The 25,025-nt window shown below is 35.6% G+C and overlaps 1 protein-coding gene and 2 long non-coding RNA genes across 47 annotated transcripts in view; 1 reads left to right on the top strand and 2 right to left on the bottom strand.

Moving 5' to 3' along the window:
* Window positions 1-12,652, bottom strand: part of LOC137487832 (uncharacterized) — a 49,795-nt gene extending 37,143 nt beyond the window's left edge. Inside the window, exons 1-2 of one of the 2 annotated variants that reach the window (XR_012391947.1) lie at window positions 12,443-12,542; window positions 12,323-12,366 (exon numbers count right to left, since the gene is read on the bottom strand). This is a non-coding gene — a long non-coding RNA (uncharacterized lncRNA). Of the gene's footprint in view, window positions 1-12,322; window positions 12,367-12,442 lie in introns of both variants that reach the window. The other variant, XR_012391946.1, reaches the window with a different exon arrangement.
* LOC101886481 (uncharacterized) lies at window positions 58-4,049 on the top strand. 3 transcript variants are annotated; one of them, XR_661682.5, is made up of 6 exons: window positions 58-116; window positions 244-305; window positions 779-845; window positions 1,644-1,696; window positions 1,807-1,922; window positions 2,514-4,049. It is a non-coding gene; the product is annotated as an uncharacterized lncRNA (long non-coding RNA). The 3 variants fall into 3 exon arrangements; XR_012391944.1 differs by having other exon boundaries at window positions 1,649-1,696; XR_012391943.1 differs by lacking the exon at window positions 244-305.
* A 966-nt stretch (window positions 12,653-13,618) lies between the features above and the next one.
* Window positions 13,619-25,025, bottom strand: part of trak1a (trafficking protein, kinesin binding 1a) — a 118,486-nt gene continuing 107,079 nt past the window's right edge. For 6 of the 42 annotated variants that reach the window (XM_073925753.1, XM_009292048.5, XM_009292045.5 and 3 more), the window contains 2 exons: window positions 22,529-22,631; window positions 13,619-16,264 (listed from right to left, as the gene is read on the bottom strand). In XM_073925753.1, coding sequence (XP_073781854.1) covers window positions 15,499-16,264; window positions 22,529-22,631 — 869 coding nt within the window. In that variant the 3' untranslated portion in view covers window positions 13,619-15,498. Of the gene's footprint in view, window positions 16,265-17,357; window positions 17,411-17,869; window positions 17,929-20,494; window positions 20,584-22,528; window positions 22,831-25,025 lie in introns of all 42 variants that reach the window. The other 36 variants (XM_073925764.1, XM_073925756.1, XM_073925761.1 and 33 more) reach the window with 14 other exon arrangements.

A 25,025-nucleotide genomic window follows, 5' to 3' on the forward strand; every position in this document is an offset into this window, starting at 1 on the left:
TAACTCCTGACCTGTGCTCGCCTCACGCCCGACATGTTGCTCCACCTCACGCCCAGCCTGTTGATCGGTGGACGGGTAAGCGCGCATGGCATCGGAAGGAGCTCGAAAAGTATAAGGTAACTAATGAAACTAACGTGAAGCATGTTTGATGACCACTTTATAAACACAACACCTAGGATAATTTAGGAGCTTTTTATTGTAATAAAATACCTTTTGAATGACACAGATTTTTATGTTGGCTAGGTGATGACAGTAAGTAACGTTACTGTGATTTGTGATCTTTCTGGGGTGTTAACTGTAAAGCAGTAAGTAGTATTTTTACTATTGTATTTCTTAAGTTTGTTCATGGATTTTTGTGACAATACTTTGATGCATAAGTGTTGAATTCAGCTTCTAACAATGTTTTTTTTTTTATCAAAATATATACAATAATTGTCCTGCTCTGCATGTACATTTTGTTTAGCTGTACATCTGTACATTGAATAGCAAATGTTATTAATTTACTATGAGCATTTTACATTCTAGACGTGATTTGAGCTATCTTTAATTAATCCTGTATGTAAGGGTCGTTTCATGCTAACGGAAATGTCTGAGCTAAGACTAATTCCAACCTAATCATCTTCGACTGCAAAAAGAAAAAGTTTGACCACCGTTTTATGTGACACCCTGGATAATTATTATCATTTAGGAGTATTTTTGTGATATAGTGACTTTTGGCTTACATGATCTTTTTTTACTTAATTTTGCTTAAACGCTTTTATCTGTTATTCTTTTTCAGATGGATAATTGCGTGAAAATCAAACTAAAAGAATGCAATCTTGAGGAGTTAATCCCCACATTTGAAGGTATGTAATAATATTTTACTTGGTTCATTGTAATCATTAGGGCTGCCCTTGTCTAAACATTTGTCTGGTTGACTTGTGATGTTCATTTGAAGCATTAGTTGAATAATTACAGATTTATTAATAAACCATTTATTCATTAATTCATTTTCTTTTTGACTCAGTCCCTTTATTAATCTGGGGTCGCCACAGCGGAATGAACCGCCAACTTATCCAGCATATTTTTTACACAGCGGATTCATGCAGCATACATTGACTTTGCCAGTGTGGACTTTTTTTCTGCAACTAGTGGGTAGCACATTCGCCTCATAGCAACAAGGTCACTTGATCGATCCTTGGCTGGGTCAATAGGCCTTTCTGTGTGGAGTTTGCATGTTCTCCCCGTGTTCGCGTGGGTTTCCTCCAGGTGCCCCGGTTTCCAAAGACGTGGTAAAGGTGAATTAAGTAGACTAAATTGTCAATGGTGTATGTGTGTGAATGAGTATTTGTTTCCCAGTGATGGGTTGCAGCTGAAAGGGCATTCGCTGCATAAAACTTATGCTGGATATGTTGGTGGTTCATTCCATTGTGGTTACCCCAGATTAATAAAGCGACAAAGCTAAAAAGAAAATGAATGAATGAATAATAAATTTTTAGTTGACTAATGGTTATTCAATTATTAGGGGGCAGCCCTAGTAATCATTAGCCACTTCAACACTTTAAACTGAGAGATTGAACTCTAATGCCAATTTGTTTTTGTCTGGTTATTTTTTAAAATCTGCTGTTCATGCAACCAGTGACATTCTCTTGTTTTATTTTTAGCACAGGAGCGAACCTTTCCTCGTTTTTAGGTCAATTTGAATACAATTCAGAGGGTAAGGATTCAATTAAAGGTTTCTCGATGCATAATGATGCATTTAATGCATAATGCTTGTCTTAGTTATTTTATTAACAATGAAAATGTTATTTTTATGTTTGTTATTAGGGTGGCATGGGGGCGCAGTGGGTAGTGCTGTCGCCTCACAGCAAGATGGTCGCTGGTTTGAGCCTTGGATGGGTTTCCCCTCCACAGTCCAATGACATGCGGTGTAGCTGAATTGGGTAAGCTGAATTGTCCATAGTGTGTGTGTAAATGAGAGTGTGATGGGTTGCAGTTGAAAGGGCATCTGCTGCGTAAAACATAAAAAGATGTCACCCAAGATGTTCATGTCATTCTTTCTTCAGTCAGAAAGATTTTTTTTTTAGGAAAATATTTCAGCAATTTTATCCATCTTGGACTGAGATTGTGCCTCATTTTTGAAGTTTTTAAAGAAAATTTAAATGCGGCTTCAAATTATACAAATACGGTTGCAAACAGTCCCAGCTCAGGAAGAAGGGTCTTATCTATTCTCATTAAGAAAACACAATTAAATACTTAATAATTTCAAATGCTCATCTTGCCTTACTATTACTTATTAAAAAAAGTTCCTTAGGCAAACCTGTTGTTGCATTGTCATCTTCACTCGGGCCAAAAAATTGCAGCATGGTGCCATGGTCAGTGGTTAACTAATGCCAACACTGGCTGATAGCTTGGTGTGTTATGGCCTTAATTGCTTCTAAAGGTATTTTAGGTGTTCTAAAGTTAACTCTAAAGATATTTAACTTTTACACTTTTGAGTTTTTAATAAATCTTACTTCTATTTATTTTTTCAGATTGGGACCAATATTGCTGAGTATCTTCATCCATTGAATTCAAGAATCTATTGAGTTTCCTCATGTTCTCATCCTTGGAGACCACCACTTCTTTCAAGCCTTTGCTCACGTGCTGTGCTATTTATTATTGCAAAGTACATTACTTGCCAAAGTGGACGTTTGCTATAAAGCATTCTACATCTTTGGTGTGAACTACCCCAAGCAGTGTTCCCTGGTGTGGCAGACTGTGGTTTATGGACATCCTGGGGAGGAGACACTAGCAGTAAGGGTTCTGCTAGCATTAATTTTTGCTGACAAACAGTAATAATTAATACTGTGACCTCACTGCTTCCTTGGATTCTGTGTTCTTTAACTTGTACTTTGGATTGTGGGGGAAAAGGAGCACCCAGAGAAAACCCACACGAACACGGGGAAAACATGCAAACTCCACACAGAAACACCAACTGACCCAGCTGAGGCTTAAACCACCGACCTTGTTGCTGTGAGGCAATCGTACTACCCACTGTGCCACCATGACACCCATTTCTAAAGAATAGTTTTAATAACTCATTTCTAATAACTGATTTCTTTTCTCTTTGCTATGATGACGGCACATAATAATGGACTCGATATTTTTTAAGACACTCTACACTGCAGTTACATTGCAACTAATGTTTCTTACAGACTCTTTTATATCTCAGGATTGATGTTTGCACATGATTGTTCGAGTAAAAGTTAAAAAAAGTTTTCCTATTTCAAATTTGTTTTAAAATGCTTCCATCCTCAGGTTTCATTTTAACTTTTATATCTGTTTTTTCTTCAAAACTGCATTTACATTGAACTTGATCATCCTTACTGATGATTGCTTTATAGCTCATATATTGATGTTTGCACATAATTGTTAAAGGGAAAGTTATAAAATGTTTTCTTATTTTTTCTTAATATAAAATTTGTATTTTCTTAGTTTTTATTGTTTGTTTTGTTTTTTCAAGCTGTTTGATGCCTTTTCATTATTACTTTCACATATTTTTTTCTGCATTGCAGTTGATGATTTATATGAGAATATGTTGATGTTTGTGCTCAAATTACTTTCTGACTTCAGTCATTTAGATGCATTTTCATTATTACTTCCTTATACTATTGTTTTTCTCTACTCTGCAATAACATTGCAATTGCCTTACTGATGATTCCTGATTTATAAATGATGCAAATGTTTTTGAATGTATTTCAAATATGCATTTTCTTAAGGTAATTTGTCTGATTTCAGTCTGATGCATTGTTACTGAACTTTAGTCAGTGTTTCTGTGATACAGTTTGATAAATTTTCACAGAAATCGTCCTAACCCTTTAACAACCCTTTCAAGAAAAAAAAATTGGATTGCATTTCTCAACTGCTAATGTCGCTATTGAACACAATCAGTACATTTTAACACATGTTATAATTTCTAAAATATCAACCTCTACCAAATGATTGATATGTATGTTTATGGTAAAAGTACCAGAATTATGAAAAATCTGAAAAATTATGTGTAAGACCAATTAAAAAAAAAAAAAATATATATATATATTTTTATATGTATATAAACATTTTGAACACTAAATCATCTTTTTTCTTATGACTTTAACAGTCATTATTTAAAACAGTAAAAACAAGGTCAACCATTTGGTAGAGCAGGCAGTCAAAGGGTTAATGCTGAGGTGCAGATGGGAAAAATCTCAAATTCATTTGGACACATTTTATCTTTTGTCATAAATAAAATTCCATTACTGAACAACTATGTATTGCTGTAGAATTGTTTTTATTTTAGTGATTTTAATCATCAGTTTCTAGATTAAATTTCTGACCCATTTTGGGTTACATTCAACCCAGCAGTGTAGTAATTTTTAACTAATAGTTGGGTTAAAATCACAACCCAGCATGCTGGGTTAAACTTGTAACCCAACTTGCTGGGTTAAAGTAACCCAGCGTTGGGTTTGTCCCTTTTTTACCCAGCGCTGGGTTACCAAAACAACCCAAATTGGGTTGTTTTCAACCCAGCAGTTTTTAGAGTGTACGGTTACACCATCCGTCCTCGGGAGTTTTGGATTTTGTGTAACCATGTTTGTGGAAAACACTTGAGGGTGGAGACATACCCCTTCCCCCGTCTCATAACCAAAAGCTTGTCTTTCAGGTGTTAATGGGCATCGAGACCGAAGTCATGTCGCATTTTCACTGTCGGCCTATAGCTCGCAGCGCGTAACGCAAACCCAGCCCCCAGAACGTCCCCCGAGTGTTGGCATCGTGCATCCGTTAATAACTCGGTAGAAAATGTATTTTATAACATCCTCATTTAGACACAGTCAAACATTCAGCCCAAATGCACTGGAGAGACCTGAAACGTGTTCCCAAAAATGCTCTGTTTGCACGATTTGATTATTATCATCATATCCAAATACTTTATAAATAATATTCTTAACCTTCTCTGGTGTTTATTGTTTTTAGAAAATATCTAAAATCTTTTAAAAGAAAATATCTTGTAAAATAAAAGTTTGATTTGGCTTTAACGGTTTTATTTATGTATAGGCCTACCTAAACTGTTATAGCTTGCTTTTGCTTGTTTTATATTGGTTTATTTAATGCGATTTTATTATATCCGATAATGTAATTCTTTAAATTATATTTCAATGTGGCTTAGGCTTATCAAGATATGACACTTGTTTTGAGTCTACAAAAGGTTATTTGTAAAGTGTTATGTTTTTCTGTTGTATTCATATGGTGTATTATCTGCAAAATAAATAACAAACAGAAAGAAGCCGCTAGCAGCATCCACAGAGCTGTGAAGAGAGCGCTCTTTTGCTCGGTCTCTCACACACAACCTTTATGTCTGCTGTGTCTGTAATATGGTGTGTAGATTATTATGCGTTATTGAAACATCAAGGGGGACGCAGCAAAATCACTTATAAATTAAAATTGTATTATTCTATGCAACAGCCTTACATTTAAAACGGAAACATAAGGGCGATTTTAAGCAAAAAGACCTCAGCCTATAAGTCTAGATGTTTTCTTTTCCTTTTTATTTATTTGTTTATTTGTTTGGCGCATGTGTGCGATAGGAAAACTATAGTGTAATTACGGCAAGCCATCTTTCCCAGACTCGGGGCAAATTCCTTTCACTCCGTCCCGAAGCCCCAGCTGGCCCTCCTGCCATCCACTGCGTAAAACATATGCTGGATAAGTTGACGGTTCATTCCGCTGTGGCGATCACAGACTAATAAAGGGACTAAACCGAAAAGAAAATGAATGAAGAATGAATGAATAAATTAATAATAATAAAATAAAAATAAGGTAATAATAAACACAAATGCCGCGTAAGCGGCCTTTTTTTTAGAGATGGTACATTTGAATTGCCTCTTCCCACTTCCCCCACCTCGAAATTGAAAGTTGCAAAGAGAACTCAATAGCAAAGATCATAGCCCATTAACACATCAACACATAGTCCATTTACACATCAACACAGTGCAAGTTTAGCGGAAGAATGTCAAATCAGAATCACGCAGATGAAGCACACCAGCTACTACTATGAAACTATTAAAATTGTTTTGTCATAAATTTGCTTATTTGCAGCAGCTTTTTTTCGCGCAACAGAAAAGCGGCGTTGGGAAGCCGTCAATGAATAAAAACAGGGTCAATAGTGAAAATCGGCTTTTCATTGTATCCCTATTACCTATATCAATGCATTGAAGGCCTTTTATGGTGTCATCTCGATAGAATAGCCTAAGTTATAAATAATTTAAAGAACAAAGTTATAAAAACTCACATTACATAAATAAACAATTAAAAATATGTTTAGGTTGTCTATTTAATTGCCCTCGTGATGATGGTGTGCTTTATCATTATGTGCGTTTTACTTATAACTAACCTGATTTAAATGATGGATCTGCGACAGAGAAACTAGGGGTTTTGGGGGACATGCATCACTATATCCTTTTTTTCCCCAAACTGTGCATAGTTCAGCTGCAAGTTACTGTAGGTCTTTTTTTGGAAAAGCACCCCATGTCCGCTAGTGCCGCGCGCCTCTTTCTCTGGGCAAAAATGAGTTGATTTTTAAAATAATAAATATATAGATTAATTAAATTTTCAGCAAAAGAGACATTTATTTCATATTTCACTATGCATTTCATCTGATCTTTATAGCTTAATTAAACACATATTGTCAAAACCCACACATAGGCCTATTGTATGAAAATGAAAAGGGCATTTTTTGTTATTATTACACTACTATTTGTTATTTGTTGCCTAGGCTATTTTCACATTTGAGGTGCTTTATTGGCATGACAAGTAACTGTACATTCGTTTTGCCAAAGCAGTGCGCGTCTCACAAACAAGACAGTGCAAAAAGGGCAGTAGTGCAAACAAATATGAAAATAACATATAGGCTAATAAAAAAATGATTAATAAAAATAAAAATAGAATAAAAAATAAAAATATAATAATAAAAATAAAAATAGATTTTTGATAACATTAAACAGGATAAAGGTAATAATAGTAGCCTATTATCAAAAGTAAGTCCACATAAAGAGTTCCAGTATTTGTGTGTTGGAGACAGGAGCGGGTATTGTTGGGTGAACACACAGCAGCACACACACTCCCCCAGTAAGATGGGTTCTGTTCGACAGGGACTCAAAGTTGTTTTGTATGTGTTGGATTATCGGGTAGAATTTCTCCCGGATCTCGGAGTATTTAGTGCACTCGGGATATGCAGCTCCGTCTCAATCAGCTGCTGAGGGCACAGCCGCTTCTCCACCGGCAGCCATGTTTTTTTTTGTGCGGGCCCGTCTTTACGGCTAGCTGATGTCCGCTGCCCGCTTCTAACATGTTAGAAAATACTGCAAATCAAGCTGTCGGTATCTCCCCGCGGTTGAAATTGTTCGTTATTCCGAAAAAAAGAAGAAGAAATATCAGCGCGCAGTAGTTGCTTTCTAGATTATTTAGGCCTATATTCAGCTGTTTTAATCTTGCAATTCTGATAATTAGAGATAATGTCTGTTCAACTTGTCTGTCATTTATTTCTCATTTGCTACTTATTTTATTAATTTGTTGATGTTAATATACTACATAGTCTTGTATATGCATATCTAAAATCCTTTGGCATTCAAATTTGCTTTGAACTTGAAAGAGAGAAAGAATCGGATTTTACCTGTCAGAGCACATTGCATATGCTTTTTTTGAAATAACATTTATTTAACAAATATTTTAGCACATCGAAAGTAATTAAATTACCTGTCTTTTGATTAAAACCTTTATGCAAAAAGATCAGAAAAAAAGGCAATATGCGACACATGACATGCATCGCTCTCATGCCACGTTTTGAGGATAAATTCGCTTTTAGGTGCTGCTTTGAATAAAATAAAACTATTAAAAAGCACATTAAAGAATACTCATAAAATAAAACCTTGATAGAGGAGTATCTTATGAAAAAACACCAATTGACGGGCTCTGCTTTCGGTTTTAAAAGAATCAAGCAGCTTTAAAAATATAATTTGCTGAAGAGAAATGACAGGGAAAAAAAGATTGAACATATCGGGACTGTCAAAAGAACATTCCTCTTTGATATATTCTTTCGACTCCGACACATCAGCAAAGATTATGAACGACGGAGTGTCCTCCACTGCTTCAGTGGCGTGTCCCGCTGGTTATGAACGAGGAGGCGGAGAGAATGCGCTGCTTAGTTTCGGCTCGATATATTTAAATAAAAACTAACAACGAGCTGCTTATAACGCTCAAAAAGTTAAACTCAAATGCACAACCCTTGTTGGTTGCACCTGCAGGATGCACAATGAACCTAACGCGCCATAATTTTAATTCTATATTCGTGAAGAATGAGCCAACCGCATATGCTTAGTCAGTCCTGTTGGTCGGGACTCTGCTTTATAACTTATTAGTTTATTACAATAATCACACTTAGCTTTGCCATTGTTCTTCACATATAGCCACTCAACACATCTTGCGGTCCATCTTTAATGTTTAGATTATTGAAGGTGCTATTGACGTTTTGAGAAAAAAATTAATAGTACTGAAACTAAATTATTAAAAATAAACTTGCGGGACAAGGCAAGCACATATCTTAGCCGTTTGTTCACACTCTGCCTGTATTAACATAAATGCTGTATTTTAATATAGCTTATTTTGATTAATTAGCTTTAACTGACAGCCTTTTCTTCTTTTTCCGCGGTTATGCGGCATTATATATCACACGCATATGCAAGGTGACTGAATATGAAAATAAAATACAAAACATACTGAGCCATTAAGTAAAAAAACAAAACAAAACAACAGTTATACTTTAAAGCAGAACATTGACGTTTTGAAACAAAAAAACGGAACTGAAACTAAATTATTAAAAATAAACCTGCCAGACTTAATTTATGTAATATTTTCATTATTCATTTATTTTCATTATTCGTTTATTATTATGTACTATAATTGAAACATAAAATGAGATCGTAAATATAATCAACAACGAAAATGTAAATAAAAACGTAAATTAAAAATATAAATGAACATGTCTAGTCTTAGTTCTATCAAAATAGCAAACACTACATCTCTCTATATTTAGACTAAAAGACTGCTTTATTTATTTATTTATTTATTTATTTAAGACTAATTATTTGTACTGAATGTTTGTGCTTTCATTTTAGTTGTCTTTCATTTCTTCAATTCTATTTTCCAAAACGAATCCTCTTTGCACTTAATAAGTTTACAATAAACCAGGTAAAAAAAAAATTAAATGTAAGTTGAGGTGATCGCAAGTTCACAACTGTGAGGTGATGTGCTCTATCGGCAGGATAATCTATATTATTTTGCTGTTTTTCATATGCGCACGTTTAAGATTTGAGATTATAACATTGCCATGATAGTCAAAGAAATCAAAACATTATTTTCACCCCAACGCAATTTAATCGGGCACTGAAGGCTAATAACTTAATTCTTATATTAGCTTTTTGACTTCTCACCATGTATCTTTTCTACAGCATAGTATAGTGTAAGAGCATGTCTATTACCAGAAAAACGAAATTAAAATTATATTTTAATTGAACACATCACATCACATACAGTAAGCTACGCCTACAGAACAGTCTGTTTAGCATTGTGAAAAGGCAAAGCTGAATATCTGTGGTTAAAGTGCCACCCAGCGGTCAAATGCTGCTGGCGCATCAAGCACCGCCGTCGCCGCGGCATGAATGGCGGTACAAGGAACACATTGAAGTAGTAACATCTGTAAAACAGGAGCTTTAAACTTATTTGAACATCTGTTCATAACTGTACAAATGTGTGATTATTTCTTAACATACTGTTGAATAATTGTCTGCATGCTCATGGCTGTGCGCTGGTCCAGAGCTAGGCTGAGCTTAGTATAAATTCAGTTCAAATCATAGATGTACTTTTCTGAATGAACGTTGGGAAGGGGAGTCTATTATTTGACCGCCTCCTGTTTAAATTACACTCAAGTTCTGCTCGCTCCTACGTCATAAATAGAAAATTAATCCAGCGCCTCTAGTGCCTAGTGATAAATATAGATTTTTATTATGCATAGTCATATATTAAATAAATATATACATAAATATACACAGTACACGCATACATAGTATGCAAATACAAGTTTTTATCTTGGATGCAATTAATCACGATTAGCACTAGTTTATAACCTTGGAATGAACGAACTTGCTCAAGCGGACAGAAATAAAACAGTAACTCAAATGAATCTTTATTACAATCGAGGTCTACAGAGGACTATATAGGGGTGGGGGGTAGTGTCTTTGCACATTTTGGGCCCCTTAACACCTATTCAGCATCATTTAAATGCCACACTGCACTCATCTTGTGATGGCTACTTCCGGCAAAGATGATCAAGCATGTCACAAGGCTCAAATTATCTCAAACTGGTTTCTTAAACATGAGAATGAGTTCACTTTACTCAAACAGCCTCCACGGCCACCACATCTCAATTCAGCTGAGCACCTTTGAGATGAGCTGGAACAAGAGATTCACCCCCTGGGTGTACAGCTGACAAATGTGTGATTATATAATGTCAATATGGGCCAACATCTCTGTGGAATAGTTACAGCACATTATTGTAGAATTTATGATTGACAATAATGCGCACTCTAAGAAAATAGTAATAAAAAATGAAGCCAATTTTCTTGGTCATACTGTGTTCCTGACACTACTCTAAAGGTCAATATACCAAAGGTCAACCCGGCGGTTATGATGCCGGTAAAGGATTGATGCAGTTTTTAAAAAAAAAAAAAAAAAAAACTGTACCTAGTTATTTGCCTAGTGATACATACACAATTGATGATACAGTATATTTATTATTGCATAGTATAAATAAAAGTCTTGGGAGTGGACGGACACTAGTGCATTTTGTCTACTATGACTCATTGATCGGTGAAGCTTTTTTCTGAATCATGGATAATGTAATTTGTCCTCAGGAAATGTTATTGTTTAATTACACAGTTATTAACTGTAATATGAACTGTATTTTACTGTAGGACAGGTATCCAGTATGTTGCTGTATTTTAAAGTTGCATTGTGAAAATGAATTTATTTCACAGTAAAGATAGACATACAATTCTGTAAATACATATACAGAAAGATAAACGATAATGTTAATGTAAATACAGTATTTTTGCTGTAATTGATTTACAGTAAGTTCCTGGCGAACTGCTGCCAGTAATTGTTAACAGTGTAAACTGACCATTTATAACCATTTATAAAGGTTTTCCCTGCTGAAAAAACAGCTTAAACCAGCCTAGGTTGTTTGGCTGATTTTAGCTGGTCGACCAGCCTGGTTTTAGAGGGGTTTTGGCCATTCCAAGCCGGTTTCCAGCCATTTCCAGCTTGGTCTTCAGTGGCGAATTTAGGCATAGGTTGCGATTTCTATGTGTAATCATTTTTGCCGATTAAATTTAATGCAAACTCATATCTTAGACAACTTTAATAAAAGTTTCAGGAGAAAATATGAGACTACTCAGCATAATCTTGCAAAAACCAATAGTTGTGTATTTGTGCTTTCAGTATGAATGTTTCCATGGAAACCCCTCTTGAGCTGGAGAATGTCATCTGAATATCATCACTATGGCTGGTGCTCTTCAACAGCGAGTGGCCTGTTGATCAGTCAGTTGTGGTTTGAACACAAGCGTCCACTCGGTCCATGCAAATTCACAAGACAAGGGCCCTCAAGGCTTACTGTCAGCTCAAGATCAAACAATGACAAACTCGCAAACGTAAACTGGGATTTTGCGAACCCTGTTGTTGTGACTGTTTCTGATGGCCTTTCTCAGACTTTTAAACATAGTTACTCATGTTTCAGTAGCATATGGATATGGAGTTTCTGGGATGATATTTAGATTGCATTGATCAGCATTTGAACTCAATCAGCTTTGCTGGCTGCTGAATCCAGATAGTTTAACATATTTTCTGTTGCAAACACAAATGCTCTGGATCTCAGTGTTGGTGAAGTCCGCCATCTTGTGTTCAACAATAATAGTGCATCTAATGGTGGATCTTACTGCTTGTGTTTACTTTATCAGACACAACCGCTATTGGGCTGTATCAAAATCGCTACAAAACCCTGACGCTCACATTTACTATATTAGTCCACTAATTTAGTTCACTTCATGGATTGAATAAAAAGGAGTGAGTGAATTTAAGCACTACAAGGAATGACGTTTTGATTGACAGTGAACATGTTAAAAAGAAGTGAAGTCATGGCTCCTATCTGTTATATTTTTGTGACTTTTTATGCCTAAACCTAAATATTAATTAGGAAAATAAAATATATACTTACGAAGGAGAGGCATCATCAAATGTCCTAAGATGGCCACACATGTTCTGTTTTAGAGAGAAAGCAAGATAAGAAGAGCTTCCTAGGAAACAAGTTACAATTTAAAAGTCGAAATGTATAGACATTTTAAGACAGTGACGATAGTCGAGCTAACCGTGTAGTTGAGCAGAGAAAAGTGGTACCTTTGTTTTGTCAGTTGCTGATTTGAAAACAAAAAGGCGGGAAAAAAAAAACGTAAACTCAGGACATGCCGGTTCTAAATTGTACTATTGCTACGTGAAAAATGAAACATCTTTTTGAAAGTGTACCTTAAAGATTTACACAGTGAAAGAAACAAAAAGGTGTATCTTTTGAAATCTTTCTTACCATGCAAATGACTTTATTTTTAGTGCAGATGAAAGTCTACCATAGAAGGTTTTAAAATGTGAATTTTGACAGTGGAAGAAGGTTTCCTGGTCTAATTTCGATGCCCGTGTGTGTGCTTGTTTTGTGAGAAACTGATGGAACCAGGATGCAGTGTGATGATGAAAAGCCAGTGGAAGGAGTGTGAAGCTCTCAGCAACGTTCATGTCAGTGATGGTTCCTTGTGCAAGTGGGCATTTTTAGCAAATTACACATTTTCACAGAATTAAGGACATTATTGGGTAATTATAAGAGTTTAAGATGTTCTAAACTCCATATATCTTAAATCAATTGAGCTTCAATGTCTGGGACAAACAAACTGGATCCAAACAAACAAACCACCTCACAACCAACAGGACTCAAGGGTTCAGCTAATAATGCCTTCAGCGAGATACAATAGGAGACTTTTAGGGTCCACGACTTGGTAGGTTAGTAATTATATTTTGGCAATTTATTCAGTCGTGTTTCCATCATACTTTATTCACAAAATGTTTTTTTTAATTTTTATTTTTATTTTAAAGTCTTAGTTCACATAAGTTTTTTTTAATGCGTGTTTTTTTAAAAATGTATGCGCATCTTATCATTTCCATTAAGCCTTTTTAATGTGATAGCTCAAAATGCACATACAAATAGGTGCACTGAAAAAAGCAGGTTTCCACACAATTCATCCATGTTGTTTCTACTCAAATCGATTAAGTTAACAACAAACTGAGGTCAACTGAACATTTACGTTGTCCCACAAAAAAAACAAAAACAAAAAAAACCCCTAAAGATTAGTGTTGTTACCGCTCATTTTACATACTTTAGGAAGTTTGATCAAGCAGCAAAAATATGTTTTTTTGAGTGTGGATGAAAGCATAGACTAACTAGTGCAAAGAAAATACAACAGACACAAAATGATGGCAACTGGTTTAATTGATCCTCTGCAAAGTGGAGCTTCTAAAATTCACAAACTCCACTAATCACCAGTCAAACATTTCTATTTTCTGTTTTTTTGCTCTCTTCAAGTTAAGTTTTTTGCGTTTTTTATATAAAAAAGTTAGCATGTTTAAATTATTTGCATTACCATTTACAATATACAAGTAAAACATCCCTTCAGTACTGTGATGAAAAAAACACAGTTGAAATGAATGTTCTGTCATGGCAGACACTTCTGAGGTTCTGAAACACATTCAACAAAGGTCATGCTGTGATTAAACGCACACAAACATACGCACACGATTGCGCCTGACAAATCCGATTTGCCTCAACTAAAACGATTCTTTAGTAGGACTCATGCGCTTTCAGCTGTGCTTCCTTGACAATGCATCATTTATAATATTTCCCTCAAATATTTGCACGGTCAGGTAAAAACCATTAGGCCAATACATCACACACAGTTACAGTATTTATGCCAGTGCATACAGAATGATGGCGGGCGAAGCCATTATGATACAGTCTGTCAAAAACAAAACAAAAATCAGGCACTATGAATTATTCCTATTGCACCCTTGAAATCTTTAAAGCTTGCAACACATACTTCACTCAATTTACACACGACTCCTATCAATCAGTAGATTCCAAAATCACAGCAGACATACAGTCATTCTTCAGTTGAACCTGATATCTTTTTCGATTAAATGTGTAGTTGTGCAAGTCTCCGATCCTGCGATTCCACCACAATGTACAGCAACACATACACTAATAAATAACGTTGGTCTTCAACAAAAAGATGTTATTGTATATGACTTGACATGAACAGGATTGTTTCGAGTTCAAACCTGCAGCACCGTCACAGCCCAGTGGTCTCGGTTTCTCTCTGGAGGGTTGACTCTTGAGGATGTACAGAGCAGAGTTTGTGCTAATGTGCAAATAATCCCCAATTCAAGTCAACAGCACCCTTTATGGAGAGTCGTTTGATTGAGCTGTTAGTATACTGTACTTACTATCATATTACAAATCAATTAGCCATTTTAGTGAGTTATAGACTGCCAGTATTTGATTGGCTGGACTAGACGGAAGATATTTGTAGCAGATTTTCAGGAGGCTTGATATGAAGCTCTAAATTATGGCAATTAAAACGTGTCAAAAAAGACCTAATAATAAATATGAAATAACAAGACTTCATTGTTCACCAATGTCTGGGCTACCATTAGCATTAAGGTGCTATCAGTGCTCTTGCTAGCATCATGAAACTAACCAAACTTTGAAATGTCAAACCGGAAGACCAGATTCCCATTTTTCTTCGTATCCTTGAGTAGAAGCACTCGGAAATCATTTTTGTCATGGGTTTTCTGCTTTGTATGCTACATTTTCTCGCAGCTAGCAAGTGCAAATTGTCCATTTTCGACACATAACAACAAAAACAAGTAGCAGTGCTAAATAAAGTGTACTGTTTATGTTGGTCGGATGGATAGAGAAAGACAAAAAAGAGATGGTGTTATAGCAACTGTTATAACAAAATAATCTATACAAATCTCATCTTAAAGGGGCGGTTCACCCAAAAATGAAAATTCTGTCACTATTTACCCACCCTTTGTTTGTTTCAAATCCTAATGAGTTTTTTCTGTCGAATGTAACAGAAGACATTTTAAAGAGTGATAAAACACCATAATTTCCATAGTATTTGTATTTCCTACTATGGAGGTCAATCATTACAGGTTTCCAACAATCTTGTGTCCAAGACATGAAAGAAACTCGAGGGTGAGTAAATAGTAAGTTTTAATTGTCAAGTAAACTATCCCTTTAATAACAGGCACTCAAATAAAAGGCAAAAGGGGATGATAGAGAGGCAACATTCACTTTTCCTTGAGGCTAGTTTGTCTGGGTGACCCAGAAGGCAACAGCAGGTCCTCACTGGGTGGCCCCGGGCCCTTCATAGCCATACTAGCCCCAACCATAGCTGGGTAACTGCGGTTTCTTCTCATCCCTGAGTTTAGCACAGGCAGTCCCCCAATGGGAGAAGTCACAACTGCATGGGCGCCAAATCCCAGGCTTGGCCTCCCGATTCCTGGGGTCAAAGTTCTAGGAGCCAGGCTAAACTTCTTCAGCTTGTCCACCAGTCTTAGGTTCTGCACGCTGACCTCAGTCTGACATTGCATGTCTGTTTGAGCCCTTTCGTCCGCCCCCCGCACTTCTTTTAGGATAGAGCTGGCTGGCCGTGAGGCCAGGAAGGTTTCATAGGGGGGATCTGAGGGGCTGTAGTCTACAGGGAGCACAGGACTGCTGGGTTTAGACTTGCTGGGGGAGTTCGGAGGGGTGGAAGGGAGAGTGTCCGGGCCTGTGTGAAATGGGCTGGCAGTGTGTGGTGTTAAGGGGTCTGCTGGAAGAGCTTGATCTGCACGGTCCCAGCTGAGAGGGTTATAGACAGCAGCAGATATACCCCTCTCCTGGAGCAGGCGCACTAGGCCTAGAGAGGTACTGGTGGTCTTGGTTGAGTCACGGAGGTTGGTGAAACTCTCAGCCAGGCTGAGTCGGCGAGGTGTGCAGGGGGTGGACACTGGGGTGGAGCGCAGACTGCTACTGGACATCACGCAAGAGGCCAGTGATGGACCTGACAAGAGACTGAGATAGAAACACTTGATTAGTACTCTGGCTATTAAAGCCAAATTCCAAACCGTGCACTGGTGAGCACAATTAGGCAAGCTAAAATATTTGAAAAGCGATGTTTAGTAGTTCATAGCAAATGCAGGAAATATTGCTTGCTAGAAAGTAGGGCTGGGAGATTAATTGAAGGTGATTTTAATGCACATGTTGTCAGTAAAGCCCCATTCACTCGACAAGCAACATGCAGCGACTGTTCTGTTTAAAGGAGAGGTGTCAACTTCCGGCTACGCAAGTTAGTGTCAGATGTGGCCGTGTTTAGCAATGTAACAAAGTTGATAATCCTTTAACATTATGCAACTGAAGAGCCAATACAAACATTAATACAAACATCAGTAGAGCTCACCTGATCCTCTCTTAGCTCTTAAACCAGTCAATAGTATCACCATGCTGTATACTTGCACTCGCAACAAATAAATAGTCCCATCGATAGATAACAAGCTTTTTTCTACTTCATTGTGTAATTGTGCATTTTATGTATGGAATCCATTTCTATTTAATGTTTTACCTCCACAAAGTTTATTTTCAATGCCAAGAAACTCATTCCTGCAAGTGAATATCATTAAAAACATTGCCCAAGCAACCTCAAGGTGGAAACACCCTGCAAGTTACTGCTAGTATGAGTGAGGCTTAAGCGGTTTTAGTTAGCTATGTGTCGCTTCCCAGATTGAGCAGCAATTACTACAGAGTCGTAGTCTTTAAATTGTTTTACATAGGCTTTAAATTTGAATTCAATTTAATTGGCCGAAAATGACATCGAGATTTGTAGTCATGTGTTTATTAGTCATGCTGAATCAACGAAAGCGGTCAAATCTTCTGTTTATTCAGCAATGTGGATTATTTGTTAGTTTCCGTGAAGGCTTCGAAGTAGATTTGTTGCTGATCCCACCGTGCTTCCCTGACAAGATGCACATAAGAATCGTAGCTTTGCTCAATTGCATTTGCCATATAATTTCAATTAACCACCCAGTCCCACTAGAAAATGTGGTTACTGTTAGTACATTTTAATTGGAATATATTTTAAGACTTATGCAAATAAATCAGTTTTCCAAACCTCGAGTACCTACACAAACACACATTTTGGAAGTCCCTCTCATCAGACACAACCTTTAAAAAAAAAAAAGAAAATGATGTCAAGGTGCAAACATTTAGGTTTAAGCACCACTAAGGACTGAAAACTTTGGCGGAAATTCTGATTGTTATTGGCTGTTGTCATTTCTCTCTCTTGTCTCACAGCACTAATGTTTATTTAAACCAGTCTGGCTGTTTCCAAACTGATAGAAAGGCAACATTAAAAAAAAAAAAACACCACTACAGGAAAGGTCTGCAGAGGAGAATCTCTGAACACACAAAACCTTGAAGCAGACGAGCTACAACAGCAGCGGAAACCCAGCATAAAACTCCCGGCAACTAAGAGCAGGTTACACACCGCAAAAAATGCTTGAGAGTTTTTGTCCTGTTTCTAGTTACTTGTGTAGAAAATGCTTCTTGATTTAAGAATGTTTAGATATTTGGACTAGAAACAAGACAAAAATTCAGCTGAGGCTATAATTCACACTGGCTCACCAAAACTGGAGAATAGACGCTTGGAAACAGTTGCCTGGTCTGATGTGTCTTGATTTCTGCTGCAACATTTGGATGGTAGTGTGAGTTAACATAAAAAAACATGGATCTATCCTGCCTTGTATCAGTGCTTCAGGCTGATGGGGGTGTAATGGTTTGGGGGATTTGTTTTTCCTTGGCTTAATTTAAACTCCTTTAACCAACTGCAAACAAAAATATTTTCTTACAAGTTTTTGTCTCGTTTCTACTTTAAATATCAAAAAATGCTTAATTCAGGAAGCATTTTCCAGACCAGTGTTTCCCAACCCTGTTTCTGGAGACTCACCAACAGTACATATTTTGGGAGTCTACATATCTGAACCATTTATTTCAGGTTTCCGAGTCTCCTCTAATGTTCTGATGAGTTGATTCAGGTGTGTTTGAATAGGAAGAGGTTGAAAATGTGTAATGTTGCTGTGCCTTCAGGAACAGGGTTGGGAAACACTTTTCTAGACAAGCAAAAAATAATACTCTTTTGTTTACAGAAACAATGTCGGTCCCACTTTATATTAAGTGTCCTTAACTACTATGTACTTACATCAAAAAATAAATACAATGTACTTACTGTGTTGATAATGTATTTGAGTACACTTGTGGTGCTTTTGAGTTGGGATAGAGGTTGGGTTATGGACAGGTTTGGTGGCATGGGTAGGTTTAAGGGTGGGTTAAGGTCTAAGGGATGGTCAACAGTGTATTTACAAATGTAATTACAAAAGTTAGTTAAAGATGTAATTACATATATGTATTTAATCAAGCTTAAGTACACAGTAAATACATGTATTTACACAATAAGTACATTGTAACAAACTATTAATTGATGTGTAAGTACATATTAGTTAAGGCCACTTAATATAAAGTGGGACCACAATGTCAAATATAAGTGAGCTTTTCCTAAAACAAGAAACAAATAATCTTTAAAAATAAGATTATTTTCTTTACCCCATTGGCAGATTTATTTTTAGCTTGCTTTAAGGAAACACTCGTTTATTTTTGACGTATTATTTTTGAAAACTACAATATTTTCTCTTTGTCTAGAAATGCTTATTATTTTAAGAACTTTTAGATATTTGTAGTAAAAACAAGGCAAAAAGTCTAGCATTTTTTATAGTGTAGTTTAAATGACACACCTTACCAGAGTAGCGACCCCTTTATGACTACAGTACATCCATCCTATGATGGCTACCTCCAGCATGATTACACATCATGTCAAAGCTCATATCACCTCTAACTGCTTTCTTTAAAATGACAGTGAGTTCACTATAATCAAGAACCCTCCCCATCCACCAGATCTCAATGCAATATAGCACCTGAGATTGCTTTGTGAATATACAAATCTGCAGCACCTTTATGATGCTACCATAGACCAAAACCTCTGAGGAATTTTTCCAGCACCTATGCTATGAAAATACAGTTCTAAAGGCAAAATGGGTACTAGAAAAGTGTAAGCACAATATTGTTAGACTGTTTGATTAGATGCAGAAAATATAAAGGTTCTGATAACACTCTTTCATGCTTTCTATATGCTCATACACTACCTGACAAAAGTCTTGTTGCCAAATCCAAGTTTTAGGAACAACAAATAATAACTTGACTTCTAGTTGATCATTTGGTGTCAGAAGTGGCTTATATGAAAGGCAAAAGCCTCTAGATTACACTTATTTTACTAAAATACAATCATGATCATGCCTTGATTTTTAATTGTTTAATTAGGACAGTAAGATCTGACTTAGCTAAGACAAAAGTCTTGTCACTCAACAGAGATAATGTCCAGTATAGAATATAAAGTCATGGTGCAGTGGAAACAGAATGAATATTGTGTCTGACTCCATCATGAGCTTGGAGGACTGCATCTAAACATCTCTGCAATGACTCAAATCACTTATTAATAAAGTAATAAAGTCAAAGTCGACTACCAGAGTTCATCAAGATCCTTTGGATTCATCTTCAATGCCTCCTCCTTCATCTTACCCCAGACATGCTTAATAATGTTCATATCTGGTGACTGGGCTGGCCAATCCTGGGGCACCTTGACCTTTTTTGCTGAAGAAGAAGCGCAATCCTGCTGAAGAATTCACCCTCTCCTGTGCTTTGTAATGTAATAGGCAGCACAATTGTCTTGATACCTCAGGCTGTTGATGTTGCCATCCACTCTGCAGATCTCTCGCACTACCCCATACTGAACGTAACCCCAAACCATGATTTTTCCTTTACCAAACTTGACTGATTTGTGTGAAAATCTTGGGTCCATGCGGGTTCCAATAGGTCTTCTGCAGTATTTGTGATGATTGGGATGCAGTTCAACAGATGATTCATCAAATCTACCCTCCGCCACTTTTCCAAATGATCAACTAGAAGTCAAGTTATTATTTGTTGCTCTTACAACTGGAATCAACGACAACACTTTTGTCAGGTAGTTTAGATTCATATTTATGGCTTTTCGTAATACACATAAATTGTGTCTCACAAAAAGGTTCTAGTGTTAGGTTGAGAAACATCAGTTAGGACATTAGAGTGTGTGTTTTTTTGTTTTGGTTAGAGAATTGCAAACTCAAATGACACACACATTCTAATCATGCAATTCCTCCTCACCCAGAGGGGGCGCTGATCAGTGAGTCTGCTCTAAACCGGTCACCAGAACAACATGATAGAGAGCCGCCTCATCATCTTCATCATATGATCTGCAGAAAGCCAATCACATAGCTGTACTGTATGGCTGCTAGAGACAAGCCATAGATATGTACACTATATATCGCATACGGGCCCTGAGTATGCGTCAATACCGCCGCCATATTTGTACAGTGCTCTTACAGTCAAAAATCATTTAACTGCACTAGTCAAAGCCGATTTGAATATTTCACTGTGTATGATTGTAACAACGAGCAAAGAAAGAAAACAAAGCATAAAGGCAGAACATTTCATAGGTCAGATTGAGTTTTTGATGATTTTGTATGCTACAAACTTTTGTGCTCAACAAGTAACATTATTAATGGTAATACAGCCACTTACTGCACTGACCATAAGGCAAAGCAGCACCAATTTGCACTAAATACTAGGCTTATGCAAGTTTTGTTGAAGAAAATCTGCAAAAATGTAAATGAAATATGACAAATAGATGCTGCAGTGCCAGAAACTTGTATTATTTTTAAGTAACATAATCTCTTATCAAATATAATAGCAATAATAATAATAATATTTCCCAGAGATGGGTTGCGGCTGGAAGGGCATCCACTGCGTAAAAACTTGCTGGATAAGTTGGCGGTTCATTCCGCTGTGGCAACCCTGGATTAATAAAGGGACTAAGCCGACAAGAAAATGAATGAATGAATGAATGAATAACAATAATAATAATGTAATAATTTTTACAGTGGAGAATGGAAAAGATATTGTCTGATAGAAAAAATCTCATATTAACACATTAAAAATAATTATTAAAGTTTATTATTCAGTCAAACTTACAATAATCTAATCTGCACTGCTTTTAGAATATACAGATCAATCATCATAAAACTTAATGAAACCACAAATCTTTGATAAAAGAACTTTTTAAAGTGCATGTATGCATGGAAAATACATTCTATGACAAAAATGTACACATTTAACCAGCAATTATTATATAATGTGAGTCAAATTCACAACAATTTCATTTGAACTTAAATATGCTCATATCAATCATTATAAAACTGAGATAAAACGGGAGAAGAATCTGAGTCTTTGTTATTCCAAGTCAAGTTATATGTCAACTTTTATTTTTATTTATTTATTTTTTTTGCCTGACTCATTTTCAGTCATTAACAGTCGAGTGCATTTAAATATCTGAGAGTGAGTTCTAATTCTACTGGTTGCACTAATTGTACCACGTGCAAAATACTGCCATCAAAGGGCGTTCACTTGTAATTGCATCATTAATTTACTAATTCTGAACCAAACCGTTACTCAGAAGCAGCATTTTAAAAACTCCCTCGCGGGCCGGATGAAAGTGTTCATGAGGCCCGTGGTTTTAATAAAGGACTATTAACCATAAGGACACGTATCTTTATTTCACTAATTCATAGATTTAGCAATGTTAACTAAAACTAATCATTCAAAATAAAACCAATACATTCCTGTTAATGCAAATATTATTAGACTGCCTGTATTGTTTTTCCGCAATTTCTGTTAAACGGACTTTTTTTCAACACATTTCTAAACATAATTTTAGTTTTAATAACTCATTTCTAATAAGATTTATTTTATCTTTGCCATTATGACAGTACATCATTTTTGACTAGATATTTTTCAAGACACTAGCATTTAGCTTAAATTGACATTCATCATGGCTTAACTAGGTTCATTAAGCAAGCTATTGTATAAAGATTAATTGTTCTGTAGACAATCAAAAAATAAATATTGCTTAAGTGAATCTAATAATATTGACCTTAAATGTTTTTAAAAAAATTAAAAACTAGCCGAAATAAAACAAATAAGACTTTCTCCAGAAGATATTATAGGAAATATTGTGAAAAATTCCTTGCTCTGTTGAACAACATTTGGGAAATATTTAAAAAAAGAAAAAAAGAGGACTAACCATTTTGACTTCAATTGTATGCCCATGTTGTGTGGACAGCTGTGAGTGTGTTTATTCACCTGGGTGTGACTCGGGTGAGCTCATCTGAAGGGTGCAGGATCCTGCAGGTGGTGAAGGTGTACGTGGAGCTGCTGTGAGACATACATTTACCAGGGAAATGAACTGGAGAGAGCGAGAGAGGAGAAGCAAACATCAGTACACTACACTACACAGGCACACACACTATTAGAAAAACACAGAGGACGTTAAAACTGCTTCAGGATCTGAGGAGACTCAATGCGATATACTGTAAGCTATTATTGTGGTTGAATTGTTGACAGCAGTCTTTACATTATGTATATATCTTGGGTTTGTGGTTATCCTGATGCAGTTTTAAATAGATTCACACAGCAGGGGAAAAACAGTGGGAAAGAGGAAAGATCAAGTTATGAATTACATTATTCACAGCAAGCTGGCATTATGTTTAAATAATCCTCTTATGAAGAAAGAGACATTAAGGTGATGGTGCACCCCAAACAAGGCAAAACTTAAAAACAGATGAAAAATAATCCAACAAAATAATTAAATAACAAACAAAATAAAGAACCAACCAAATCAAAACAAAAACAAAAAGCAACAATAAATCAACAACAACAGAAAAAGGATATAATAAAAACAAATAAGCTAAATAAAATCTCAAAAAACAAACAGATGTAAAAAAACAACAGAATAAATGCAAAAATACAACAAAAAGTTACAAACAAGAGATTAAAAAACTAACAAAAAACAAAGTAACAGCAAAGGATAAAACAAAACAATCAAAAATAAAACAAAAAAACGAATATAAAAAGAAAAGAAAAAAAACAATAAAATAAAAAACAAAACCTAAAAATTTAAAAGCACGACAAACAAACAAGAAACTCCAACAAAATTAAAGCAGAAAAGACAAAAAAAGATAAATGCCCCAAATAAAACCCACAAAACTAACAAAAACAAATAAGAATAAACTCAGAAAATAATTAAACAAAATAAAATAAAAAAAACAAGATAAACAGATAGAAAAACACAAAAAATAGAAAAGATAAAAAACAACTGAAAAACCCCCAAATAAAATCCACAAAAAAACAAACAAACAGAAAAAACACCAGAAAATAACCAAACAAAAAGACCAAAAAAAATACACAAAAGGCGAAACAAAAAGATAAAAACAACAGATAAAAAACCCAAACAAACCCCACAAAACTGAACAAAAACAAACAGAATAAAGCTAGAAAATAGTTATACAAAACAAGATAAAACCTAAAAAATCCCAAAAAACAAGACAAACAAAAAAACGACAAAAAAAGCCAAACAAAAAAATAAAAACAACATAAAAACCCAAATAAACCCAACAAAAACAAACAAAAGCAAACAGAATACACAATGGGCACAATGGCTCAGTGGTTAGCACTGTCGCCTCTCAGCAAGAAGGTTGCTGGTTCAAGCTTCGGCTGGGTCAGTTGGCATTTGTGTGTGGAGTTTGCGTGTTCTCCCCGTGTTGGCATGGGTTTCTTCCAGATGCTCCAGTTTCCCCCAAAGTCCAAAGACATGCACTATAGGTGAATTAAATAAACTAAATTGGCCGTAGTGTATGTGCGGAAATGAGTGTGTATGGATGTTTCCTTGTACTGGGTTGCAGCTGCAAGGGCATCCGCTGCGTAAAACATATGATGGATAAGTTGGCGGTTCATTCCCTTGTGGCGACCGCTGGTGAATAAAGCGACTAAGCCAAAGGAAAATGTAAGAATTAATAAACCTAGAAAATAATCAAACCAAAAAAATTATAAAATCTGAAAAAAAACAAGGCGAACAAAAAAAACACAAAAAGCAAAAAAAAAATAAAAAATGAAAACACAGATAAAAAAACTAAATAAACCCCACAAAACAAACAGAATAAAAGTATAAAAAATCAAACAAAACAAAATAAAATCTGAAAAAAAACAAGTCGAAAACAAAAAACAAAAAATAAAACAAGAAAGGAAAAACAACAAATAAAAAACACAAATAAATCCCACAAAAAAGACAACAAAAGAAAAAAAATAAACAAATAAAACCACAACAAAATAAAAACAAGACGACCAAAATCAACACAAATAATACAACAAAACAAACAAACAAAACAAAAACACTGAATCACAAAAAAAAGATGATGAAAAAATAAAAATAAAAAGCACCCACAAGTTATTCACAGAAAATCCAACCTATCCAATGTAGAAATGCTGAAATTTAGCCAAATTACAGCCTAATTTGCATTTTCGGCCTGCTACGAATCATATCTTTAACTTTGTCATGAGCAGATTATTTAAAAATATATATAAATATGAATAAAAATGTTAATTGTAATGCTAAATACTTCCAAACTACCATATAATTGTATTAGAAAACCTTCAGTTTTTATTTTCAATTCTTAATATACAGGATAAAGGATTAACTGAGTTTTTTTTTTAAGTGTGTGTGAGCAGCCAAGCGTGACTTTGAAAGCATGTGGTGTGTGTTTACTGTATGTACATGTGTTATGAATGTGACCCCAGTGATGTC

Source organism: Danio rerio, chromosome 16 (assembly GCF_049306965.1).
Source record: "Danio rerio strain Tuebingen ecotype United States chromosome 16, GRCz12tu, whole genome shotgun sequence".
Classification (NCBI taxonomy): Eukaryota; Metazoa; Chordata; class Actinopteri; order Cypriniformes; family Danionidae; genus Danio; species Danio rerio.